At 39.5% G+C, this 13,279-nt stretch overlaps 1 protein-coding gene across 3 annotated transcripts in view; it reads right to left on the bottom strand.

The window, feature by feature from the left end:
- Positions 1–300: 300 nt before the first annotated feature.
- The window catches only part of PSEN1 (presenilin 1), a 72,094-nt gene continuing 59,115 nt past the window's right edge, over positions 301–13,279 (bottom strand). For all 3 annotated transcript variants that reach the window (XM_030319490.1, XM_030319493.1, XM_030319491.1), the window contains 3 exons: positions 10,551–10,724; positions 3,309–3,427; positions 301–1,561 (listed from right to left, as the gene is read on the bottom strand). In XM_030319490.1, the coding sequence (XP_030175350.1) occupies positions 1,406–1,561; positions 3,309–3,427; positions 10,551–10,724 (449 nt within the window). In that variant the 3' untranslated portion in view covers positions 301–1,405. The remainder of the gene's footprint in view (positions 1,562–3,308; positions 3,428–10,550; positions 10,725–13,279) is intronic.

Below are 13,279 nucleotides of genomic sequence, written 5' to 3'. Positions count from 1 at the left end.
AGGTTCCTGAGGAATAACTTGGTTCTCCTCCTTAAGATCTGCCCACGGGACATTAACTCGTTTTGTCCCATCGGCTGTTAGTGGTCCCATCTTTTCTCTTCTCGGCATCTGGTTCGCCTCCTGACCCTTGGTTCTCCCGTGGCTCACCGAGTAAAATCATGGCTTTCTCCAAATTCTTGCTTTGTACTGATACAACTGACTTTATAATCCACCAGCTTTTGGCTATTGGTTTAAATTCTGACCTAGTGTCAGAGACAATGAATGGGTTGTAGTAAAAAAAAGAAAAAACAGGACAGGAAGTGCTTCACCAGCCATTTTACTCTTCTTTAATTCTACTGTCTTTGGGCACACATTGTATTTGCTACTGAAGAAATTATGACAGTGAGGCTGACAGCACTGATTCATTAACACATTCTTTGCACCACACAAAGAGTAAAATCCTAGAATAACTGGATCATCTGCTACCACAACAGAGCTGTCTCATTTGCTGTAGAAGAGAATGCTTATGGGGAGTCAGGGAGAGATGGGAACAATGGAAGCATCCAGGGCAAGTAAACCTACAAGTATGTCTAAAAATAAAGAATTTGGTGGAAAACCCAGAATTCACCTAAGGCTGACAGGAAACCGTTTAGATATAGTTCCATTCTTTCCAGAAATTACTGAATTTGGAACCTGAGGTTAAGACTTTTAGGATAAAGCAAGTAAGTTCAGACTGGCCATGGGAAGAAATGCAACCATAGATGAGTTTCAGTGCTTGAAAACAAAAATTTTCAAAATCAACCTACATATCTGACTTGACTCAAGGTGAAAAAAAAAAAAAGTCTTATTTAAAAATGATAAGTCTGCAGCAGAAAGGTTTGAAAGTGAAAGTTAGAGCCCCTTTTCAAAAACCTTTTCGTGTTGCTGCTGGTGCCTGCTCTCCTTACAGTACCTCCTGAAAAGGTTCAGAGTTCAATACAGGTTTATTAGGTTGATCTTCAACATGTAGTTTAAGATGAAGAGTCCTGTTTGGTTTAAACCGTGTCATTTAACTTCTCGGTAATGGTAGTCCTGAGAGTCTGCAGTGTTGGTAAAATCCACCTGTGACCAAGGGTCAAATTGCTGGTGGGAGCACAGCAACTTCTTGGTCCGTCCCTCCTCCTCATCCTTGTCCCTCAAATCTGGTAGTTTTTGCACCGAGGGACTCAGTCCGTCACGATGACGCGTGTTCAAAACCATTTTCTGTAGACATCTTCTTCCAGTGCCCAATGGTACAGGTGGTCAGGAAGACTTGGAAGGAAGTTGCAAAAGTCCAGCTGGGAATCTTGCCTTTGTTAGATGTGGACACAGTAAAATCATCTTTGTCCTCCCCAGGTTTAATTATAGTCAAAGGAGAAAAATCCATGGGATTCTAATTGCAAATATACTATATATAAAATTGATGGAATGCTAACTGGTCCATAAAGGGCTGTACAAGATAATCTGTGGCAAAGTAGAAAACAAGCCCAAAGGTGATAGAGATCGGAAGAGCTGGCAGAGCTTTCTTGAAAATGGCGAGGAGTAATAATGTAAGGCACAGACCCTGTGGACAAGAGGGGAGAGACACAAACTCAGGCAAAATTAGGAAAGTATTTCATGCAAAAACAACCCAATCACAAGTATTTAGTTCACTGAATATTATCCTTTGAGCTTAAATTTTAGGGCAATTTTTTTCGTTACGTTTGGAAACAACATTTATTTTCCTTTACAATACAGAGTTCATTATGCACACACTTAATTCTAGGTAAGGAATAGAATCTAAAAATAAAACTATTTTTTAAAAATTAAATAATACTGAAATTTCTACTTAAAATATTGAGTTGGCTACTGTGAGTTTAGTTTGGCTGACTAAAGTCCTGGAGGCGAGAAGCATCCTTTATGTTGTATGGGGGCAAAGAGATGCTCACAGAATAAACCAATACAAGTTCATGAAGCATATACAAGTTTCTCTATCTGAAAGTAGAGCGTTCCTATGAAGCCTTTTGTAAGCCGAAACAGCATAAAGCGAAGCATATCCCCACTTCCTGAAAGTTCCAATTATGCCACTTTTTTTAATGAAAGACCTTCATTAGTATGATAACAGCCTTTTTGTAAAAGCAAAAATCTTCCTTGGATTTCTTTCTGTTATCGAAAACAGCAAAGTGGTGTAATATGCACCTTCAGAAAGCAGGAGAACACCTGTGTTGCTTTCTTGTAAACACAGAGCAGCCATATAATATTGTCCGTTTTTTTATCCTAACTACTAAGACAATGTCTGAAAACTGAGCATTTCAAGTTTATCCAAAATAAGTCACTTTCCTCTTAAAAGATACAACACATCCAGAAAAGTAAATAAAAATAAAGAAAAATAAAACACATGAAAATTCTAACTGGTTTTATGATCATGATAAACCACAGAGGTCAGCATAAAATAAACTCGTAAGTTATGGCTCTCAACTCACCTCTCATCTAACTTCATGGACACATATCAGACATCACATCTTTAGCAAAAATACCAGTAAGAAATACCTTAAGAGTTACTTATAGTTTTGAAAGCGTCGGGGTTCATGTTGTGGTGCTACAAGCAAGACCTATGTGGCATCGTGCATTGTGTTAGCTTTTCTCGCCTCAGACTTGCTGCCCCCGGAATACTGCCTGCTGCAGGTTGTGGCATTAAAGGCAAAACCACCACCAGACTCAGGAACAAAGTGAGGATGAGTACCCCTTTAAGACTGATCTAACACAGCTATTTTCCTACATGTCTACGCTGTCAGGCTTGAAGCAGCTGTTCCCAATCAGAGGTGCTTATCAGAACTTTCAGGGGAATTAAAAAAACCCACACAATTAAAACATTAAATATCTCAGGGCAGGGATGCACAATTTTAATGGGTAATTTTAATGGGTGGCCAGGTGGCAAACTATTTAGGTGAGGTTCAGTTAATTTGTTTTTAAAAAGCTCTCCAGGTGAACGGCACACTCAGCCCAGCTAGGGTGAAAACAGATTGCCTTAGGGCCACTTGGGTGGCTCAGTCCATTAAGTGTCCTACTCTTGGTTTCAGCTCAGGTCATGATCTCGTGGTCTCATGGTTTTGAGCCTCGCATCGGGCTCTGTGCTGGCAGTGCGGAGCCTTTTTGGGATTCTCTCTCTCCCTCTCTCTCTGCCCCTCTCCCACTTGTGCTGTCTCTGTGTCTCTCAAAATAAATAAATAAACTTTAAAAAACAAAAAATAAAACAGACTACCTTAAAGGGACAGCATAATCAGAGTTCTGAGGTGAGGATTTCAGACATGTTTTTATTAGTGTATACTTACAATTAATATGGCTACAAAACAGGCTATGGTTGTGTTCCAGTCTCCACTGGCTGTTGCAGAAGCTTTACCAACCAGAACACTGTAGAAAATGAAGTCTCCTAATCCAAGTTTTACTCCCCCTAAAAAGGAAAGATTATGAATATAAATGTTTGTTACTTTTTGCCATCAATTCAAAAGTGTCACTGCCATATTCCATCCTGTATTGAATGAGAAAGCAGTAAAGGACATATAAATTTTGGCTTTAGCTAGGTTTTCTTTCTTTTTTGTTTTCCTCCAATATGAGTTTCAGATTCTGTATGACTGGCTCTGGGGTCTTCAACATTGAGATGCTGTTGTTACATATAACAAGGAACAATAAATAACAGCAGTCATCTACTGACTGCCTGGTTTACACCTGGCACTTGTTCTAACAAATCTTCACAAGAACCCCTATAATTTACTTCATAAAATTCACCCATTGTTCAATTATTGTAAAAGATGTAGAGTTGTCCAACCATCACCACAATCCACATTTCCATCACCCTAGGCCTTAAGCAACACTGATGTCTTCTCTCTCTATAAATTTGGCTTTCCGAGACACTTCATAAAATGGACACGTAACACTTGTAGTCTTTGTGACTGGCTTCTTTCATGTAATGTATTTTCGAGGTTTATCCATGAAATTGCACTTGTCTGCACTTTCTTTTTACTGGTCAGTTTTCCACTGTGTGAATACACTAGTTGATGGACAATGGAACGTTTTCGTTTTGGGGCTATTATGAATAATGGTGCTATGAACATCATGCTGTGACCAGGCGTACACATCTTTGTGTGGACATTGTTTTCATTTCCATTGGGTAGATTCCTACAAATGGGATTGCTGCGTTATATGGGAAGTTTATCTTTAGTTTTTTAAGAAACTGCCAAATTGTTTTCCATACTGGCTGCACCAGTTTACATTGCCACCAGCAAGAACTCAGGGTTCCAGTTTCTTTACTTCCTTCACAGACGCTTGATATTGGTACCCTTTTTGATTACAGTCATTCTGAATAATGGTGTTGAGCAGAGTTTCATGTGTTTATTACCTCTTATATTTCTCCTTTGCTGAAATGTTTATCCAAAGCATGTCCGTATTTTTTAAATGGGTAATCTCCTATTATTGAGTTGTAAGCATTCTTTATATATATATCCTTAACACAAGTCTTGAATAGACTTGAAATGTGGTTTGTATAGCTCTTCTCACAGTCTGTGTCTTCTTTTCTTTTTCTTTTTATGTTTATTTATTTGAGAGGAGGAGAGAGAGAATGCCAAGCAGGCTCCACACTATCAGCACAGAGCCTGATGTAGGGCTGGATCCTAGGAACTGTGAGATCATAACTTGAGCCGAAACCAAGGGCTGGATGCTTAACTGACTGATGCCACCCAGGCACCCCTCTTTTCCTTTTCTTAATGGTATCTTAAAAAAAAATTTTTTTAATAGCAAAATATACAACTCAACGGCATTAAGTAAACTCACACTGTTGTACTCCCATCCTCATCATCCATTCACAGAACTCTTTTCATCTTGCAAAACTAAAACTCTGTACGCATTAAACACAAACTCCTTCTTTTCTCCCTCCATCCTCTGGCAACCGTCATTCTATTTTCTGTCTCTAAGTTTGACTACTCTAGGTACTTCATATCATACAGTATTTGTCTTTTTGTGACTGGCTTACTTCACTTAGCATAATGTCCTCAAGTTCATCCATGTTATACAGCATGTTAGAATGTCCTTCCTTTTTAAGGCTGAATAATATTCCACTGTGTGTATACACATTTATACACTCATCCATCAGTGGACACTTGGATTGCTTCCACCTCATGGCTATTGTGGATAATGCTATGAAATTGGGTGTACAAATATTTCTCCTCTTAATGGTATCTTTTGAATGCAAGTTTTTAATTTTGGTGAAGTCCAATCTATCAATTTTTTCTTCTATGTATCAGTGTTGTATTGAAGAACTCTGCCCAACCCAAGGTCATAAGTTTTTCTCTTTCGTTTTCTTCTAGAAATTTATTTTAACCACTTACATTTCAGTTTATGATCCATTTTGAGTTCTTTTTTGATTGTGGGCATGATGGACGGATAGGGTGAGGCAGGAGTTTCCACTCATTCTTTTGCATGTGGATACCTAATTGTCCCAGCACCACTGGTTGAAAAGATTACATACCCTTTTCCTGTTGAATTATTTTAGCATCTTCGTAAAAAAAATTATTGACCATAAACGTAAGTATTTACATCTAGACTAGCAATTCTGTTCCACTGATTTATATGCCTCTCCTTGTGCCTGAACTGATTACTATGGCTTTATTTAATTTTTTTAAATGTTTATTTATTTTTGAAGGAGAGAGAGTGATCATGAGCAGAGAAGAGGCAGAGAGAGGGGGACAGAGGATCCGAAGCAGGCTCTGTGCTGTCAGCAGAGAGCCAGATGCGGACTTGAACTCATGAACCATGAGACCATGACCTGAGCTGAAGTTGAACACTTACCCGACTGAACCACCCAGGTACCAAATTACTATGGTGTTAGAGTAAGTTCTGAAATCACATAGTATAAATCCACCAATTTGTCCTTCTCTTTCAAAATTGTTTTGGGTATTCAAAATTCTTTACATTCCCATTTTTTTGAAATGTAGCTTGTAGACATTGACAAGCTGATCCTAAAACTTACAAGAAATGCAAAGGCTATAGGTTTTCTGTTATCCAACATTTTTTCCCTTCAAATTCTTTTAAAAAAAATATACACTTAAGTAAAGGCTAGGGACGCCTGAGTGCCTCAGTCGGTTAAGCATCTGACTTTTGCTCAGGTGATGATCTCATGGTTCAATGGTTCAAGCCCCACGTCGGGCTCTGTGCTGACAGCTCAGAGCCTGGAGCCTGTTTCAGATTCTGTGTCTCCCTCTGTCTCTGCCCCTCTCCCATTCATGCTCTGTCTCTCAAAAGTAAATAAAACATTAAAAAAAAAAAGTAAAGGCTAAAACATGGATTCAAAAGATATGTTTTAACTTGGGATCCATTATTCATCCATAAAGCTTTAAAAGTGGCTTTCATTTTTCTGTTAAGTATTCCCAACTGAAGTTTGACCCTGGTTTTAACGTTCATGTTGCCTGGGTTAGAGAAACCACTTCCAGGGGAGAGAGGCAGAGGGCCCTGAGAAGTAGTGTGTTCCACATGTGGGTGAGAAATAAGCAGAGGGCTGGTTAATAAGATATTACAGAGAAACCAGTGTTCTTGAGTTGTGGGAGCCAGAGTGAAGTCTTCCTTAGTGGAAAAGATAAACATATGACCCATGAAATCCAATGCTATGAATTACTGGGTCAGCTACCCTTTAACTTGCTAACCTTCCCAGACTGATGAATATACACACCAGTTTCACATGTACAGAAGAGGCCAGTGCTACTATTTAAGTACTTGTATGATCCAGAGCAAGTTGATTAACTTCTTTTAATCCTCAAATTCCTCAGCTCTAAGATGGGGATTATGAGCTATTACATAGGGCTGTTATCAAGAATTAAAAATTAGGGGCACCTGGGTGACTCAGTCAGTTAAGTGTCTGACTTCAGCTCAGGTCACAATCTCACAGTTTGTGGTTTTGAGCCCCGTGTCAGGCTCTGTGCTGACAGCTCAGAACCTGGGGCCTGCTTCAGATTCTGTGTCTACCTCGCTCTCTGTTTATCCCCTGCTTGTGCTCTGTCTCCCTCTCTCAAACATAAATAAACAAAAAGAAAAAAAAGGCCGGGGTGGGGATGCCTAGGTGGCTCAGTCAGTTAAGCATCTGACTTAGGCTCAGGTCATGATCTCATGGCTCGTGAGTTCAAGCCCCGTACTGGGCTCTGTGCTGACAGTTCAGAGCCTGGAGCCTGCTTTGGATTCTGTGTCCATGTCCCCATTTCCCTCCCTCTCTTTCTGTCTCTCTGCCCCTCTCCTGCTCACGTTCTCTCTCTCAAAAATAAATAAACATTTAAAAAAATGAGTTAAAAAATAATACAGGAGGGGCGCCTGGGTGGCGCAGTCGGTTAAGCGTCCGACTTCAGCCAGGTCACGATTTCGCGGTCTGTGGGTTCCAGCCCCGCGTCAGGCTCTGGGCTGATGGCTCAGAGCCTGGAGCCTGTTTCCGATTCTGTGTCTCCCTCTCTCTCCCCCCCCCCCCCCCCCCCCCGTTCATGCTCTGTCTCTCTCTGTCCCAAAAATAAATAAACGTTGAAAAAAAAAAATAATACAGGAAACGTTCTTGGCACACATAAAGGCTAAAATATATAATAGCCTTAGAAAGACTTAGATTTCAATTTCAAATGTTAAATGCTATAAGAAACTAAAACTAAGTTCTTCAGAAAAAAAATGTTACAGAAATGAGATTTTTAAAATAATGCAGGGAAAAAATTTTGCAGTTATCTGAAAACAAATATGTATTTAGAATATTCAAAGAATCATTACAACTCAATAAAGAGGCAAATAAAAATGGTCAAAGAATCTGAATATAGTTCCCCAAAGAAAAGATAAAAATGGCCAATAAGCACACAAAAAATTACTCAATATCATTAGCCATTAGGGAAATGCAACTGAAAACCATAATGAGACACCACTTTATACCTACTCTAGATTATAATCAAAAAGATAATAAGTGTTGGTGAGGATGTGGAAAAATTGGGGCATTCACACACTGCTGGTGGGAATGTAAAATAGTATGGCTGCTTTGGAAAACAGTCTGGCAGTTTCTCAAAAGGTAAAATACAGAGTTACCATAGGACCCAGCAATTCTACTCCTGGGTATATACCCAAGAGAAATAAAAACATGTCCACACAAGAACTGGTACATGAATGTTCACAGCAACATTATGCATAACAGCCCCAAATGGAAACAACTCAGATGTCTATTATCTGATGAATGGATAATAAATGTGGTATATACATAAAATGTAATATTATTTGGCTACAAAAATAAATGAAGTACTGACACATACTACAACACAGATGAACTTTGAAAACATTGGCCTAAGTGAAAGAAACTAGTACAAAGGATAATATAGTGTAGGATTCCATTTATATGAAATGTCCAGGATGGGCAAATCTAAGATAGTATATTTGTTGGTGTAGGGGGGACATGGGAGCTAATGAGTATAGACTTGCTTTCTGAGATGATGAAAATGTTCTAAAATTCACTTGTAGTGATGGTTGCACAGCTCTGTGAATACAGTAAAAATCACTGCATTGTGTACTTTAAGTGGGGGGGGGGGATGGGAGGGACTGGAGAGCTGGACAGCTGAGGATTGTGGGATTTCTTTTGGAAGTAATGAGACTGTTTTAAAATTAACCATGGGGTGTCTGGCTGGCTCAGTTGGTAGAGCATGCAACTCCTGATGTTGGGCTTGTGAGTTCGAGCCCCATGTCAGGTACAGAGATTACTCAAAAATAAAGTCTTAAAAAAAAAAACCTGCCTATAATGTATTATTTTACCTTTTTACTACTAAAATCTCTTCTTCTACTTGAATAGTAAAATTCCTCTCCCTCACTTCCCCTGAGGTTACAGAAAAGAATCTGTAGAGTCAAATTTCCACTCCTGAAAACAACAGGCTAATTTTACTACGTTGATAAATTTTAAGTCTACTGATTAGTAGTACACTTAGGATGAGCCTGCTACTGGCATGATGTTTGAGGGAAGTATATTCTGAAATTCACTAAAAAGGAAGACCAACAGCCTTCACATGGGATAAATATATTTTAGGGGTGCCTGGAGCCTGCTTCAGATTCTGTGTCTCCTCTCTCTCTGCCCCTCCTCCACCCATGCTGTCTCTCTCCATTTCTCAAAAATAAATAAATGTTTAAAAAAAATTTTTTTAATATTTTACATTTCTAATTAAAAAACTCTTCAGTTTTCGATTAAATGCTGATTTTAAAAGGTTGTTCAGAGATGGTTATGTTACTGGATGCTAAGATGATGAAAGAATGTCAATTATTAGTTTATAGTGGTCCCAGATAAAGAAAATATCATTCTGAAGTTAGGAGGGGCAATACTTGGGTTTTCCTTCAAAAAAAAAAAAACAAGAAAGTAGAGACAAAGAGAACATGAGAGATGATCAGGAGAGAGCACTCAAGTTGCAAGGTCAGTCATGAAAGACTGCTATATACTCAACAGCTGTATTACTTCTTTCTTTTGGCTGTAGGCACCTTTGAGAAAAGAGAAAAGAAGATGCAACCTCATTATGGTGGTAACTTTGCAGGCAGAGAATATATCAGCAAAGGCAAGCTTAAGCCTGGCTGTAAGACGAGGCAACTGTGTCTAGTTTCCCTGGAGCGTGAAAGTCACAGACTGTAGCGGACTCTAACATCTGGAAAACTCAGCCAAGCACCAAAGTTAAGTATGTGCCAAGTTCTGACCCAGTTAAAAGACTAAACCTGAGCTGGCTGTATGTAAGAAGTGTTCTGCTGAAGCTCAAGGATAATGTCAAGATCATAACAATTAGTGATTAGTGAGTAAAGAAGCTAAGAAATTTAGGTGTTTGTTTCTTTAAAAGTACTTAATATTTTCACTGTAATGTTGTAATCAATCAAGAGTTTCACTTTTCTGGGGGAAAAAATCCACAGAGAATAATTTAGTTGGAAAATGTGCTAATCTCTTAATAAATCACATCTCTAAGACTGAAGAGATGACTGAGCCCTAACAAAGGGGGGGGGGGGGAGGGGCTCTACTGGCTGATAATGTTCCCAAGAAACCCCAACTGCTAACCAAGGTCTAAGTGACAACATATCTTAGACACTGAAGAAATGCTTGCATTTCTCCCAATAACCAAAATCCTTTTGTCTTTAAAATTAATAAAATACAGTGCTTGCCAGCAAAGGGAATAATGATGTAAAAGGTTGAAACATTCAAACTCACAGGTCTCTACACAGCAAAGAGGAAATATACTAATGAAATTTTTGTACATAAATATTGTAGTCATGAGTCTTACTGGAATAATAATTTCCAAAAAATCTTTTATCTTTTAAAACAAATGCCAAAGTTCAGGCTGTAAAAGGCCATTTCCAAAAATCTGAGGGGCAGAATTTGGCTCATTAACAAATGTAACTATGAGAAACGCAACAACTATTAATATTTCCCACTAAATGCTATACTCTGTTATTCAGAATTAGACTGTACCACTCTTGATCCATTTTATTTTTGAGGAGTTTGGTAATGTAGCACCTAAAGGAACTCATGACTTTTCAACATAGAGTAACACACATACTTTCTTCTGGGTCCTCACTGGCTAGGATGCTGCTGGAAAGTTCCTGCACAGCAGCTCGTGACTCAGTCGTGGAGTGATGAGGCCCTAGGCGGTTGTCCCTCTGGGCTTCCCACTCTTCACTGAAGCCACCATCATCGCTCTCTGTCACAGGGTCTTGGGACTCACCTTCTGTGCCTTCAAGAGAAAGTGGAAATTACAGCTCTGTAATACTTAGAAAAAAATGTTAATACCTTTAAGAAAACTACACGGAAACAGTAACTACCCGACTGTCACTGCAACGAGGTTAGCTGGCTCCTAAACCACAAATCACAAGCTGTAAAAGTACCTGGAGGTTGCCCACCCAATAGTCATTTCTCTCCTTGTTTCCTGAAGGCAGAGTCCGGATTTGTTTGGGTTTCCACCTATCCTGCACATGACTCTTCCCAATGACAGTTCTAAAGCTGAGGCTGGTACTAGCCAATGTGTGTTGAGGCCAAGTCTGCTCTGAATTTGGGGGGAAGTTTTTCTCACTCTTTTGAGACTCAAGGAAGAAACAAACAGCCCCTTTCCAACCCTGGATGAGGTCTTATCTGGATAAAATGCCTGGAACTGCAGTTGCCATCTTCTGACCATGAGAAGCAGTAGACTGAGGACCAAGATTGTATTAAAGATGACGGACCCAGAAGAAGGAAAGAACCTGGGCCCTTGATGATATCAACGAACCATAAAATTCCCCAACCCCACAAATGCCTACACCTTAGGACTCAACTCTAAGTTAACACAAGAGAGAACATAACTCTTCTTTGTTTAAAGCAACCAAGATCTGATCTCGGCTGCCCAAAGCTTCCTAAATGATGGTGCTCACCAGTGGCTTCAGTGACCAGGATAAAAAGCATACCATTTTGGGAGGTGGGGTGAGGTAGGAAAGTGGGGGTGAATTTTTTTTATGGGCCAGTAATTTTGTTACGATGATCAATCTTACTGAAAACTGTGAGCATAACATGAAAGTCCTGAGAAACTTCCATACATTAAAAATAATTAAAATACATGTGAAGTTGATAATACCTTTTCTCTCCTTTATTATTATTTCTAATAAAGGTAAAACATGCTCATAGCAGAGGGAGGTTTACCATGAACAAGTAAAGCTTGCATCCTTCAGACCTCTCACTTGCATGGAATTCTTCTGGGAGGGGCCAGAGCAATTCTGTATTTGTAATTTGTATTCTTTTTCTTAACCAGGTCTTCACAAAACCTGAATCTTCTATGGTTTGGAGTTTACAGAATCATATAAACATAAGCTAAACATAAGCTTTATAAATAAAAACTGCATTGCCTGCTCTGCCCCATCCCTCCTCACTCCTACTTCCAAACCTTCAGACATCCCTCTTGGGAGCCCTGTGTCTTTTTGTTCCAATGTAACTTCTAGTTCTTCTAACACAGTGGTTTTTAGCGAGGGGGTAGCACCTCCCTTCCAGGGGGTGTTTGAAGAACCAGGATGGAGGCCTTTTTGGTTACTGCAAAACCTCAAAGCCACTATTAGCATTTAGTGAGTGGGGGACCGGGAATGCTAAATATCCTGCAGTGAGGGGAAGTCCCACACAATGAAGAATTGCCCACCCAAAATACCACAGCACTCCCGCTGAGGAGCTCTGAAGTTCAGCCAGGTCCTTCTAACTACAAGGCCTCTCCCCATGTCTCCTCTTCTAGAAAGTTCTTCAAATCTTCAGCTGGTTCATCACCTACTGTCACTTCCTCAGGGAAGCCTTCCTGATTTTCCAGAGTAAAGGAAATTCCTCTTCTATAAACTTTCATACCAACTTATACATCTCCTTTGTAGGCTGATCACAAGTGTATGAATTATTTGTGGAATTAGTTGTTGAACATCTGTATCTCTCCAAATAGGTTAGAAGCTCCACAGGGACAAGGTATCTTGTTCAGGGCTGTACCCCAGTGCCCAGAAAAATACCAGGCACACAGCAGCTCAATCACTATTTGTTAGAAGAATAAAATCTTGATGTACCAAAACCACATTCATACTCACATATATAACTCATAGATAACAATCTTTTAATTTTCTTTAGTTTCACACAGGTTAACATAATAACTGGCCTTGTAACAACTGTTTCCAACGTATTTCCTACTTCTCTACCTGGACTGCTGTGGGGTTCTCAGGGGACAGTGCCCTCCTTGCAGCACCAACTCGGCAGATCTCCTGGCTCCATAAAACCCCAACTTCCCTTTTCCTGACAAACAGTAACTCGGTTAAGGCCCTTTTTTCTTCTCTCACCAATCTTTACTCTGCCTGTTTTTCAGCTTCCTCATGAGGTTAGCTCTTTTTGTTTTAAAAATAACTTTCCTTTCTTCTTGACTATTTATGGTGTGCTATTATTCCAGTTCTCTCCACCAACTCCTACCTTATGTTCTCCTTAACATCTTCGGTAGTACCCACAGAGGCCTTTTGATCTCCCACCCTGGATCATTACTTTTATTCTCCTCCAGAAAGTCCTGTCCACCTGGAATATTTTATCTTCTTGGTATAAACATGATTGCATCTCAAGTCAAATTATACTTAAATTACCCTGGCCATATCAGATAAGAGGCTCTCATTTTTACAGGTTTGGAAACCAAGATTATTTTTCCTTTTTTAAATCATAGCCTCAATTTGAACCTTTCCATACTGGTATTAAGGGCACTGAATGGCAGAAGTTCTTCACCTAGGGTGCCTTGGGTGTGCAGTTGGGTTTAGAGTG

Source organism: Lynx canadensis, chromosome B3 (assembly GCF_007474595.2).
Source record: "Lynx canadensis isolate LIC74 chromosome B3, mLynCan4.pri.v2, whole genome shotgun sequence".
NCBI lineage: Eukaryota > Metazoa > Chordata > Mammalia > Carnivora > Felidae > Lynx > Lynx canadensis.
This window is presented reverse-complemented; position numbering and strand designations above follow the sequence as displayed.